The following is a 14,197-nucleotide window of genomic DNA, read 5'->3' as shown; positions in this document are numbered from 1 at the left end:
GATATACAAAGCTCGTGGACAGCGCGCACACGTCAAGGCGTAAATGACGTTGGTTGACCTGCAGGAAAATGTTCCCTGTGGTGAGAAATGTTGCCCATGCTTATTCATGAGCTGATTAGACCGGTTTATATGGTGGCACAATGCGCATCTCGCACCTCCACATGGGTATGTCCCAAAGTTCTTCTTGGTAGTAGTCCCCGTGTGGGTTAACATTGTTTTCAGGTTTGGTGGTTGGCGATAAGCGACAACCGGAAGCTGCGGGAACACTGCACAAAGTCGGCTATCACCATGCAAGATGGGCTGTAGGTCTTTTGCGATTTTCGACCACAGTGTTGAAGACTTGAGGGTCATGGTGCTACAGAAGGTTAAGAGAAGAACGAGACTAGCGAGAGAGACGGCAGAACAACGCCACATCGAAAAATTTGACTCTATCAACCACGGTCTCAATAGAGACTGGGGCTTTATGAGTCATTATACGCACCAAGATGCCACGGGCACTCAGTGACCAACAATGATCACCTCTTCGTGCGTTTTTCCTTTTTTTCTTTCTTGTTTTTAGCGCTATTACCGCATTTTATTTGACACGTTATTTGCTGCACCTGATGAAGCGAGATCAATCTCGCGAAAGCTCGTGCTATTAAAATGGTCTCTAAGAGTTGTAATTGTTTGACAAAATTGCACCAAAATAAATGTAGCTAAACGAGCATTTTGTATTTCGTCTGTTTTTTTATATATATTTCGCAAATTATCTACTGCTAAAACATCGATGTGTATTTGGTGGTGCTAGACCACGTCCTAGGGGGGTCGAAGTTTTTTTGGGAATTCCCCAATTTTCCGCTGTGAACTAAGGTTAATTGTGGCCGAGCATTGCAAAATACAAACGCCAGTGTTGGTGCGAATCGTCACATTAACGGTGGCTTCCTGGCTTACGCAATTGCGTAACACTTGGAACACTCGATGTGAGTTTTTGCGGTAGTGCTTGCGCCGTAGTTTCATTACAACGACTTTGAAAGAAAGGTTTAATTATACATGTTATCTAAAAGGAATTGAATGTAGGCTTACGTTATCAAGAAAACATACAAGTAAAAACTATGTTGCATGCGGTGGCCTTACATCCCTCTTTTCACCTATGCGAGCGCTAACAGTTGTTTTTAACATTCGTAATATTGGCAACGTGTTCAACAACTAAACTGGTTTCCACCCAGATTTTGACAAAAAATTACAGTGTTACGACCGCTTGTGCGCAGCCTGGTCCTGCGCCGTTCGTCCCACTAAGCAAACGCGCCCACCCAATTCTCCACCACAACAGCCCACTCCTGGTCCGAACGGCCGTCTTGTTTATTCTGAGCGTAGCGGTTTTCTGCAACCACAACATTCATAATAGCATATTGCTACGTCACAGTAGAATATTAAAACAATGCACCACGCAGATATGCCTCCCAGCACAGTTAACAATTGTATCTTAGTTAATCGTTTACATTTAAAAGATTTAAGACTCGCAAACCACGTCGGGCACATCACAAGTTCAAAACGTATGTGTTACAGCGAGAAATGACTTGTATGTGCTTTCTTTCCCTGTTTCTAGCTCATCTCAGTAATCTGACTTCATTGACTATGACGTAACAAGGCATTTACCATGATTGGTTAGAAATCCAAAAACGTAACAATGCGTGTGATGTCATTAGTGTCTCAATCTTGTGCTGACCACGTTTTACAGTTTCTTTCTGTGCTGTAAGCAGCAGTTTCAGTTGTTGTGGTTCATAGTTGATCCAATTTAGTTTTGGAAATGTTTGTTCTAACATTAGTGTTTTATGTGTAGTTATATGTGTAAAAACTGGAGTTAATTTAACTGAAATGCTGAAACGTGTTAGTCCGTAAAAGTGCCTGTAATTCAGTCCTGGACTCCTAACAAGTTGGTACGTAATTGAATGTGAAATTGTGTTATTTAAATGTGCGTATTATTGCCGATTGTGACACGTTTCTGTTCGTTTAACAGAGAACCAATGCTGTTGTGCAAACGAGGAGGAATTCGTACCCGAAAAGGCAGGCAGTGTTGCGTTTAAACAAATTAGGAAACCCCCTAGTGCAGCGGTCGGTGCAGATCCAGGCTGCACAGATTTCGAGTTGATTACGGCCGCTACAGTATGTATAACTGAACATACCAACTGTGTGGGATCCAGGTACTTACTAGCCTGTGGCTAGTGGCCCCATCAACGTTCCAAATATTCAATAAGCATCGACACATTTTACATTAATATGCCTTATTCAAATAGAAACAGGATCAAATTAGTTAACATAACAAAGTTTGATCAACAGTACAATTTCCTTTCATCCTACAAACATGTCGTCCTAAAGACGCATGCGCGGATGAATAACGCTATACTGGTGAAGGGTGAAATCAGCCAAGCGTTAAATTCTCAAAGTGATGCAGCTCACACCTTTCGACTTCATGTGCGGTTGTCTGGAAGCACCTTTTAATCTTAATGCTCGATAGACGTGGAAGTTCAGAAGTCCATGCATTCCACCTCTTTCCTATATCCGGTGGAACTTCCTGATCCCAGTCATACTTTTCTTTACTAAGTTCTTGCAACAACATTCGTGCATGCAATATTACCGGTGCAACGAACCCTAAAGGGTCAAACAAAGAACTGACCATGGAAAGTATTCCTCTCCTCGTTGCAGGCTTCTTTTTAACTTTATTGTCCAATTCGAACATGTCGAAGCGATAATTCCATAGCACTCCGAGCACACGTTCCATGTTCTTCACATCAGCATTTAACACAATTGACTGCACGGATCTATATTCGGCTGGGATTGACAACAACACAGGCTCGCTGTTGCTTACCCATTTTCTGAGCCGAAACCCTTCAAGTTGCAACAGATCCTGCAACTCGCCAGCCAATTTGATCGCCTTATCTTCAGTTTCGACGGATTTCAAACAATCGTTCACATAGAAGTTTCGTTTCACGGTTGCGACCGCTTCGGAACTAAAATTACCTTTATTATCTTCAGCCCTTTTTAGTAAACAGAACCCAGCACAACAAGGAGACGAGGCAACGCCAAATATATGTACCAGCATTTGGTAATCTTTAGGCTCACACGACAAATCGCCTTCAGGCCACCAAACGAATCTCAGCACGGATGTATCGACTTGGTCCACCCTCACCTGATGAAACATCGCTTCAACGTCAGCGACAAACGCAACTGGTTCCTGGCGAAACCGAACAAGTGTCCCAAAAAGGCTGTTGATTAAATCTGGGCCTTGCAAAAGCTGATCGTTTAGCGACGTATTCTGAAATCTGGCGGCACAATCAAAGACAACCCTCACCTTTCCTGGTTTCTGCGGGTGTGTAACTGGGTGATGCGGCAGGTACCAAACAGCGCCAGTTCTAAACGGGATGGAATGGCGCGGCGCTTTGGCATACCTCGACGATATTATAGTGTATGCCACTACCTTTGAAGAGTAAATGGATCGTTTAAGTAGAGTACTTGATCGGTTAGTAGTGGTCTCACGTTGAAACCGACCAAATGCAATTTGTTTCAATCGCAAGTAAGTTTTTTGGGGCATGGGATTTCCGATAGACGAGTGTCTTGCGATCCCGGCAAAATAGATACTGTAAGTTCCTGGCCTACCCCGAGGAGTGTTAAACACATTCGACAATTCGTTGGCCTAACTTCTTATTATCACAGATTTATCAAAGATTATGCTCGGGTGGCTGGTCCGTTACACAAGCTTGCAGAAAAGGGTCGAACATTCAAATGGGGGGAAGAGCAACAAGATGCATTCGACGAACTAAGGCGACGTCTTACACGAGCACCTATTCTACAGCACCCGGACTTTTCAGCGACTTTTGTATTAGATACCGACGCTTCCAATAACGCTGTGGGCTGTGTGTTGTCCCAGGTAGTAGATGACAAGAACATGTGATCACCTATGGCAGCAAATCGTTATCAAAAACCGAGCGCAATTATTCTACTACGCGAAAATAATTGTTAGCTGTAGTATACGCCGTTAAATTGTATAGGTGTTACTTGCTTGGCAGGCACTTTCTACTGCAGAATGACCACTCCGGTGGTTTTGGAAGTCGCGGGAGATGAATGGCCAGTGTGAGCGTTGGTTTGAACGCCTCGCCGAGTACGACTTCACACTGATTCATCGCCCGGGAAAAAAACACGGCAACGCCGATGCACTAAGCCGCTTGACCAATGAAGAGGAAGAAGCGATGCCGTTCCCGGTCAACACTTCCTACGGCACAAACAGACGTCGCAACGGTACAGGAGAAGTTAATTCCTTGGACTTGCGTCGCTCCATAGGACTGTCATATGAGGAAAAAAGTAAAGCCCAACACGACGACCCCGAAATTTCCCGGCTTTCAGGTGGTTAAATCTTGGCAAGAGACCACCTTAAAGAACTGTTAGGTCTGCATCGACGATGACCAAACACCTTTGGGGGCAATTCGGGCGATTAATCGTTCAAAACAACTTGTTGTGTCAAACAAGTGACACCTTACACCAACCGGCGCGTGTGAGTACCGCCTTATCACTCCACAGACCAACAGAGAAACGATTATGACCGTTTTGCACGACGCGCCACTTGGCGATGGCCACCTTAGGATAGCAAAAACCTGTTCGAAGATCGAAGAAAGACATTTCTGGCCCGGTTGGAGGACCGACGTGGAGGCTTATGTCCGTTCCAGTCGCCACTGCCAAAGAAGTAAGAAGTTTACAGCAAGACCCCGTGCTCCATTGGTTCCTTCCGGGGAGATTCAACCCATGGAGCGGGTCGAGGTAGACATAATGGGGCCACTTCCGGCGACCTCCAGTGGTAATCAATACGTATTGGTTGCATGCGACATATTCACTAAATACGTGCGAGCATGTCCACTCAGAACGCAAAGGGCAGAAGACGTAGCCGGGACAATGTTTCATCGTTGGTTTACGGTACACGGTGTCCCGGACGTAAGGTGGAGGGGCGACCAGCCGTGGAAGAGGAAGTCCGGACATTGCCACCTACGGGAGACCCCACGACACAGGTGGTGACCTGGACCAATATCACCGAAAACGAAGGAAATGCGCAGGCACCGAACTCTCGCGATGACAACGGAATTGCCAGTCACCTTCGCGTAAATCGCCGTCCCACTCAGCGCTATTTCCCATAAGTCTGCACGTGAGTGCCTCGACATAGAGGGTATTGGTAGCGCAAAAGTACTTGCCCACTTGTTTGCGTTTCATTTTCAAGTTGCACGCTTTTGTTATATCACGTATTCTTTTACGCCTCGTTCTTTTTCACCTTCCATCTGTTCATTTAAATGTTTGTGTTGATTTATATTTTTATTTACGAAGTGTCTCGAACGCACCAGTCACCGCACGTTGATTTTATATCCAGCGCTAGCTCCCTTCCTCTCACGTGACACTGTTGGGCCAATGACTGGCGAGACAAAAGATAAAACCGGACTAACACGAGACGCTAAAAAAAATCGAGGGCTGACCGTTTTTGGCAGATTGTGATTCGTCTGTGCTATTTTTTAAAGTTTTATGAACAAGATTGAATTGAATTGTTCAACCGTTGTACTGGAACAGGCTTGTGGTTAGCCGTTAATGCAGCGTCCTGAGGACCTTGGAAAGCGTTTGTTTAAGAAGCGTAAGAATAACACACCAAAAAAACTATTTAATGTGATTATCCAAGCAGTAACACCCCAAAAACTGTCAAGAAGTCTCGCACGACCGCAGCCACCGGTTGAAACACATCCGCCTCTAGTTTTGAAAAGAGCGCGACCGGTGTCCAGGCCTGTTATAGAGGGCGCTATGGTTCAAACGCAAGTTCGGGTTCCGCTGTCGATAGTGAATGTGTTTTATTGCCCGCTCCAGATGGGTTTCTGCCTTGCACGAGCCGCAGTTTATCGACGTCGTCAGTGAGTAGTGCCGGTACTGCACCGATTGGTAACTTAAGTTGCGATGACATTTCACCATTGCTGTCCGACGCAAAATCCGTGGAGAACGTTCCCACTGGACAAATTGGACACATAGAAAACCCCATGCAACCTCTTCGCTTCGCAGACGCGGAAAGACTTATTAAAGCTGCAATCAACGAGCATGCTGCACTCGCGCAATCTGGCCCCTATCCACTGCAAATGACAATGCTCGCCCACAGTCAAGCGAACAGCATTAACCACCACAGTGCGACAGGGGACATTTGTCTATATGACGCACCACAATTTATTTATAGTCTTCGTTCCCGAAACCGGTCCTGTGTTCGTTGAAGTTTGGCTCACTCAAGTGTGTTTTAACGTCAACTTTCGTCGGTCAGTGGCGACTACTCTATTTGGTATTTGAGTAGAAACGAAATACTTGTTTTATGTAAGAATGGAGCTCCAGTCGTTTTTACTTTACACCATAATAGTTACTGGCGCAGTATTCGTAGTACTTTTGCGAATCAAGTGGTACATTGTTATTTTTTTCAAAACCAAAGGGTGTATCAGTTTTGTAAACGTTACGTAAGAGAGGGAAGTTTGCCGCTGCACTATTGGCTTACCAAAATCTTTCCACTTGTCGTTCGTCGCGAGTATTTTTCATCATACGTTCATTATGATTTCGGTGTTGAGTTCCAGTTGAGTCTACTTCCGGAAAACCCTCAAGATCTGTTCAATTTCAAAGCAAAGCATCATCACTGCATGGCATTTTGAATATGCCGAAATTGCCTCACAAAGATTTTGTCCCAAATGTAACTTTCTGTAATTTATTTTTTCGCTGTTGCTATGCCAAACATCGGCAGTTATTTTAGTTAGCCAGTAGACTTTATTGTTACCCATATATGTGCATACCAATAAGCTGGGCCACTGTGATGTTCCGCTGCTGCGATTATATCAATCATTTCCCTGTCTCGCATGCATTTAGCAGCAGAGTAGTATAGTAGGGGAATCCTGTCTCAGGAGTCATAAATCCGTTTTAGTGAGCCATCATGATGAGCGTTCCTTAGTGATGATGCTACGCCATTCACGTGCTAAGTTAAGGCCTACACTGCTCACAGAGCAGCCGAGTGCTTGTGCTGGGTCGCCGAGAGGTCAAATCCGCGCTCCGATTTACGACCTCTCGCTGCGAAGGATAGGGAATGTGATTGGGGGACCGGTCGTAAACATCAGAGTGATCGACGTCCAAGTGAATTCCAGACTGTGAATTTCAGCTGGACGATCAGTTTATAACGATGAAAGTTAAAGCCGACTCTGATTAAAACGATAACATACCAAAAAATTACAATCACTTTACAAGGATGATATTTATGTCTCAGTTACACCGAGCATGACGTGCAGATACCTTTGGCCGATTGCTTTGCTAATCTTAACACAGTGCAGAACGATGCTATGAAAGGGAGAATTGTTAATTGTTCTCTTTTCTCCATTCTGGAGCGGGGTGCTTGGCTTTCTCGACTCGGCTGGGAGCATTTTATGCACCTTTTCAGGCATTTGATTAGTTTATTTCCATTCGAAGCACCGCACAATGCGTTTGGAACCGGTCATCGGTTTACGGGAGATCAGAGATAAAGTCCGGGCTGCTGCTTCCGTGCGGCATATTGCTGATATAGGTTTGTTCGCATTAAAAAGTGTTTGACTGGTAAAAAATGTGCGATTTTATTTTGTTTAAATAATGAAAAGAGTATGACGTGCTGATACCTTTGGCCGATTGCTTTGCTAATCTCGACACAGTGCAGAACGATGCTATGTAAGGGAGAATTGTTAATTGTTCTCTTTTCTCTAATCTGGAGCGGGCGTGGGCACGGGTGTTGGCATTTTCGACACGACTGGGAGCATTTTATGCACCTTTTTAGGCTTCTGATTGGTTTATTTCCATCCAAAGCACCACACAATGCGTTTGAAACCGGTCATTGGTTTACGGGAGATCGGGGATAAAGTCCGAGCTGCTACTTCAGAGCGGCGTATCGCTGTTATAGGTTTGTTCCCATTAAAAAGTGTTTGGCTGGTAAAAAATGTGGGATTAATGAAAAGAAAGTTCCCCAGCGAAAAGAGGGTAGTTGAAAAAGAAAGCTCGCAAGCGAAAAAGAGGGTAGGTGGATGCGTTGTAATTAGCTTCGTACTACAACAACGAAAGAAAAGTTCCCCAGCGAAAAGAGGGTAGTTGAAAAAGAAAGCTTGCAAGCGAAAAATAGGGTAGGTGGATGCGTTGTAATTAGCTTTGGGTGCTTGCGTTCTAATTAGCATCACAACGACATGCAAACCAACCTTGATATTACAAATGGACGTTCAACGAAGAGTGCACGCTGCGTATTGTTTAACGATAGAAGTCAGAGCACACGCTGTGTTAGTCTTGATGCGGCGCTGTGGGAAAATTGTTAGTTGTTCTTTTCTGTCTAATCCGGAGCGGGGATGGGCACTTGTTTTCTTCGATCCGGCTGGGAGATTTTCACGCAGCTTGTCAGACTGTTGTTTAGTTTATGGGGTTATAGTGAAAGCACGCGCTGTTGTATTTATGTTTGTTTGGTCTCCCGAAGCACCGCACAATGCGTTTCGAGCTGGACTATCAGCTTCGTAAAAGAACCAGTGAAAAAGAGAGTAGGGAAAGCGTTATATGCCGCCTTGTAATAATACAACAAAAGAACAACCACCAGCGAAAAAAAGGTTAATTGAAAAGATAGGCTCGCAGTAAGCAAGTAGAGGGTAGCTGCATAGCGTGATGAAGACCAAAATGATGGCATGCAACTCAAATATTCCTTGAGACGTTCAAGTCAATAAAATCAACGAGTTGAACCAAGAAACGGTAAGTTGGTTTACTCTTAAACTTGCTACTTCAGTTTTTTGTTATTGTAAATCTCATGCTGTAATAAAAACTAAACGGACATACCTACAATTTAGACATTGTTTGTTGTTTTGTAGAGTGACCGGGATATTGAGCCATTGCTTCGTGACAACCCACGATGATTTGTCATCTTTCCGATTCAATATCATGACATATAGAGAATGTACAAGAAAGCAGAGGCTCCTTTTCGGACAGTGGAAGAGGTGCATTACCCTGGCTTGCTTGCAGCAAGATTCTTATGTTAAATTGAGTCTGTAAAAGGGTGTATTTACTTTTGGCAACATCTTGCACTTACCACCAGTTTTCTCGCAGAACCAAACTTGGTAGCCTCCTACAATAATTTCCTTTATTCGGAAGGTGGATTTGTCGAAAGACATTGTGCACTGGGAAGGTTTAAAACCCAATGAAAGAAAATTTATCACCCATGTTCTTGCATTCTTTGCCGCTTCCGACGGGATAGTTGATGAGAATCTCGTAAGTTACTCAAATACCACAAACAACTTTCAACAAGCTTTTTTGGTTTGGTAAAATGAATTGTTACAATTAGGTCGAACGTTTCGCTCAAGAAATACAACTGACTGAAGCCAGATTTTTCTATGGCTCCAAATTGCAATTGAGAATATTCATTCCGAGATGTGCTCTCTTTTGATCAATACTTATGTACACATTAACAACATGATAATTTTTGCTATAAATGTTGCCCTGTTTTGTGAATTCCTAACAGGCATTTTGTTATATAGACATGTTATGCAACACCATAGTTTTGTAAGCCTAACATCAATCGTCAACCTTTTATCTGAAAATTACATTTTGTTTAACCACATTTGTTTGCAGGGAGTACCTGTTCAACGCGATCGAAACTATGCCATGTGTTCGCAAGAAGGCTGAGGGGGCCCTCAAATTAAAAAATTAGCAACAGTCAACTTGTGCAGAGCGAGTGATTGCATTCGCTGTGTTGGAAGGCATTTTCTTCAGTGGTTCCTTTGCTGCAATATTCTGGATAAAAAAAGAGGCCTCATGCCTGGTCTTACCTTTTCCAATGAACACATCAGCCGTGATGAGGTTTGTATAAATTGTGAAGGATACCATGTCGAGGGGATATATGGTGGTCGAAAATGCCCCATGTCCAGTGATGCGGTATTGCCCTTATTTCTGTGTTCATATTGTCATGTTTCTAAGAAATTTCGTGTTTTCCACCTTTTCAATAATTTGAAACGTGTCACTCATACAAAAAAAAACGCTTCCAGAATCCAAAATCCGCACCAAAGTGTAATGGATATAATTGATGCGAATAAATTTATTCGGGGGAAAAGCATGCATCAGAATAGTTTTGTAAATTGCTGTTATTTTATATTACTTGGGCCAAACGTCACTCAAATAACGTAGTTTGTGAAAGGCGAACAAACACACAACACCGTGTTCTAACGCTTCAGTTTGGTTTACAGGAGTTTTTGACCGAAGCTTTGCCTTTTGCACTTATTGGCATGAACAACAACCTAATGAAACAATACATAGAGTTGCAGACATACTGCTTGTTGAATTGGACTGTCTGAAAGTACTTAAAATTGTATTTAACATGTTTTTACTATTGTGTCTTAAGAAATTTCATTTATGCGAATTTGTGATGCAATTTATGAAAATTACCGAACGTTTTTAGGTTTTCAAATCCGAAAACCCGTTCGATTTCATGGAGTTGATCTCACTCGAGGGAAAAACCAACTTCTTCGAAAAGCGCGTCGGCGAATATCAGAAAGCTGGAGTGATGGCACAAGCGGAAGACTTGAAATTTACGCTAGATGCAGACTTTTAACCGTTTCAATTGCTCTATATTTTATTTCTACCTTCGTCTAACTAAAATAACTGGTATTGGTGTCTTTTATCTTGTGGGAATCCAGTAATTTCGAATTGAGAGGGTCGATATTTGTCTGTGAAGGAGGAAATGCAGAAAGAAGCCTTTTCTTTCCTCAGTCTATGGGGGGTACAACAGATTATTTACTTACTTTGAAAATATTTTACATGATATTTTCCAAACCAATGCATGCGATTGATGTAAATTCAATTATGTCTGTAAATAAAGCTAGACCCTTGTCTCAAACCACAACCGACACTTTGGTATAAACTTGCGGTTAATATTTACCTAATGTATTTGATTTTCTTAGGTGTTCTCTAAAAAACTTACAAATGTGATTATTATTCTTTTACTTAAAAACACCACAAAATCAGACGTGATAAACCAGACTTAGGTCAAACGAATCGACCGTTCGAAAAAACAACTCGATTTCATGGCGTTAGTTCAAAAGAAAACATTTTTTTTACATTGATGGCTACGACATGTCATTGTAATGTTTGGGAACAATCTTTGGCAGGTTGATCTAAAAATAAATCACGTTTGAGTTTTATTCAGTTACCTACAACCTTTATAAGTTTAAAATGTTTTTTGTACTGTTTTCGTATAAAATTATTTCAATGCAGTTTGTCTTCTTAGTTTCGAAACATTACAAAACGACGACAACGACCAAGTTAAGTGGTGCTATGTATACCTAAATCAACAAAACGTTTACAAAGAAACACTTACTACTTAAAGGAAGCATTTTGTCTTGGTTCACAGGAGTTTTTAACCGATGCATTTGGCTCTTATTGGTAGGAACAACAGCCCGATGAATTGAATTTAAATACATCAAGTTTGTTGCCAACAGAATGCTTGTTGAATTGGACTGTCCAAAGTCGATGAATCTGAACTGACGTGGCTATTGACGACGGCGTTTCTATGCCTTCCACCTGGGAAATAAATCGTTCAAATTAATTTTGTGTGAAACAAGGAAAAGCGTGGATTAAAGAAATGTATGCAATGTAGTTGAAACGTGAACACGCGCAACAACATGCAGTTTATTGAGCTCAAGATCTGCGACAGAAGTGTTCTAACCCTTGGATCACTATCGAAAAACGAAACTTAATATTTCGATTTCTTCAATCTGCCGTGTCAGTCTCTGATCTATGAATATTGTAACGACAGAAATTGCGCGTCTGGCACCGTGCCGTCGTCACACCAAGAAGGAATGTCAATTCCCGAAAACGCGTGTATTTGCCACACGGACACAAGCACTTGACAACACGTACGAGGTACACGTACAAGAATAGGAACACGAGCACGGACACGAGCAAGAACACGGTTTTCTGTGAAGAAAACGTATACTAAGATTCCAGTTAAACAATGTTAATAAAAATACCCTTACCGGAGTTTTGAGCCAGATCACACGAAACATCAACAAACCAATCCGATTAATATTTCTTACAGCAACTTATTCAAATAGAATTAAGGCAACTCTAGCTTTAGTAAAATAAACTTGACATTAAATTCAGCACGCTACACGTGGTACCTAACAACTCAGTTTTACCAAGCATGGCAGAAGGAAAAAATACAAGGCAAAATTGATATTGTGTTGAAATTCAATTATATGTTTACTGTGTGACGCAGGGGTTGTGCATGAGTGATTTTCGATGTTACATTCTCCCCCTTAAATGTGTGCTTCACTACAAACACATTTGCAAATAAACAAAGAAAACATTGAAATCACGAAACAACGAAGTAAAGAAAGCAATATGCGTGCCGCCGGCGAGCAAGCTCCAGCCTGGCATTTGCAATGTGCCGCATTTATAAAGCGGCAAACAAGATCGACATAGCGTCCATGATCTATCTTCATCAGTGTTGGAACCTGTGCACCGCAATTCAGGGTCAGTTCGACGACTGCGTGGCCTGAATGCGTCGGATGCACTTATTCGTTTGTCGTGCTCGCCTCACAGAGCAAGCACAATTTTGCAATCGGCCGTTTATACGTGGAGTCGGATTGCGTTTTGACTTCGACCTGACGGACAACACCGTGACCGTCCGGGAACGCACGCAGAACCCGTCCCATCTCCCAACGACGTCGAGGTTGTGTCTCATCTACGATCATCACCACATCTCCGGGTTGAAAATTGCGTTGTCGGTCAGGCCACTTCTGACGCAAGGCAATTGTGGGCAAATATTCTCGTGACCATCTTCTCCAAAATTCGTCGGCGAGGTATTGAATGTGTTTCCACCGCCTTCGACTGTAGCAATCTTTGGGATTGATAAGCCCAACTGGAATGCTGTCGCAAGCACGACCCAACAACAGATGATTGGGCGTAAGTGGCTCCTCTTCTGTACAAGTGAAACTGATCGGCGTTAACGGCCTCGAATTTAAAATGCCTTCCACTTCGATCATCAAGGTTTGCAGCATGTCCCCGCCAATCGTTGGATTCCTTGTGAGCATCGTGTTTAAAATGCGACGAATCGATCTGATCATTCTCTCCCACGAACCTCCCATATGTGAAGCAGCAGGACAATTGAAGTTCCACTTAATCTCTTGTCGTTTGAAGTATGACTCCAGGCGGGATTGCTGGAGTCCTTGCAGTCCTTCAAGTAGGACCCTTTCGGCACCTACAAAGTTGGTTCCATTATCGCTGTATATTTCTTTTGGTCGGCCTCTTCTTGCAATAAATCGACGCAATGCGTTAATAAACGCGTCCGTAGCCAAGTCGGGCGACACCTCAATGTGTACGGCTCGCATAGTCAAGCAGGTGAAAATGCACCCGTAGCTCTTTGTCTCTTTCACGGAGGCGTCCAAATTTACATCTTTTTGAATCATAGGTCAGAAAGGGGTCGGTTATAGAGGAGACACGGGTACGTAAAGAGAAAATGGCTTTGCGCCATGCCGCGGTGATTGAGCTGGGGTGTCCGATTGGTATTGTTACATCTTATTTGCCAGCAATTGCCTGATTTCTATTTATGTGCCTTTTTTCTTTTCACTGCTATAATTGTTGCAGTCTATTGCAGTTTGTGACGTAACAGTTAACGGGTAGTTTTGTTGAAATGAAAACGTGGTTAACTCCTTTTCGTGTTTGGCTTCCGTGGAGCACGGTTCTATGTCGCAAAGGGCTTAATGATAGAGTGTTCGTGCCATTTAATTCAAGTGGTGTCTGTGGTTTGCTGTCACAACAATTGGTAAGCATTGTGTGTAACGTCGTTTCGGGAATTTGTAACTATAGGCTACATTGCTTCTTTGTTTAGGCGTGACACTGAACCAACAATTTATTCGTTTGCATGCCGGTTCCGAAAACAGTTGGTGAGCCTATATTGTATTTGTTCATTTGAAGTGCATTTGTTGACGTGATGCATTTTGTGTAGAAACCGTCTTCTTTGACCGAATAAAAAACTCCGAGTATATTCGGAGGAAGTTCAGGAGGCGCGTTTTAACCTTTCCCTCGTGTTACGTTCCGCTCCACGAACCGGGGAGCATCTAACGGGCGTTACATGAAAGTTTCAACTGTTTGTTGAAAGCAAGTTTAACTATTTGGTAAAGGCAATCTT

The 14,197-nt window shown here is 42.9% G+C and overlaps 2 protein-coding genes and 1 pseudogene across 2 annotated transcripts; 1 reads left to right on the top strand and 2 right to left on the bottom strand.

Moving 5' to 3' along the window:
• Positions 1 to 2,398: 2,398 nt before the first annotated feature.
• LOC145898090 (uncharacterized) lies at positions 2,399 to 3,568 on the bottom strand. Its single transcript, XM_082986529.1, has one exon. It carries the CDS (start codon positions 3,566 to 3,568, stop codon positions 2,399 to 2,401), a length of 1,170 nt encoding a protein of 389 aa, XP_082842655.1.
• Positions 3,569 to 4,569: 1,001 nt separating this feature from the next.
• Positions 4,570 to 10,618, top strand: LOC145898089 (ribonucleoside-diphosphate reductase subunit M2 B-like; annotated as a pseudogene).
• A 514-nt stretch (positions 10,619 to 11,132) lies between these two features.
• LOC145898088 (uncharacterized) lies at positions 11,133 to 13,475 on the bottom strand. The gene is made up of 4 exons (XM_082986527.1): positions 12,672 to 13,475; positions 11,926 to 11,982; positions 11,485 to 11,586; positions 11,133 to 11,180 (listed from the first exon to the last, which is right to left on the bottom strand). Exons 1-4 carry the CDS (start codon positions 13,473 to 13,475, stop codon positions 11,133 to 11,135), a joined length of 1,011 nt encoding a protein of 336 aa, XP_082842653.1.
• Between the last annotated feature and the right edge of the window lie 722 nt (positions 13,476 to 14,197).

Source organism: Ascidia mentula, chromosome 4 (assembly GCF_947561715.1).
Source record: "Ascidia mentula chromosome 4, kaAscMent1.1, whole genome shotgun sequence".
In the NCBI taxonomy this organism is placed as follows: Eukaryota; Metazoa; Chordata; class Ascidiacea; order Phlebobranchia; family Ascidiidae; genus Ascidia; species Ascidia mentula.
This window is presented reverse-complemented; position numbering and strand designations above follow the sequence as displayed.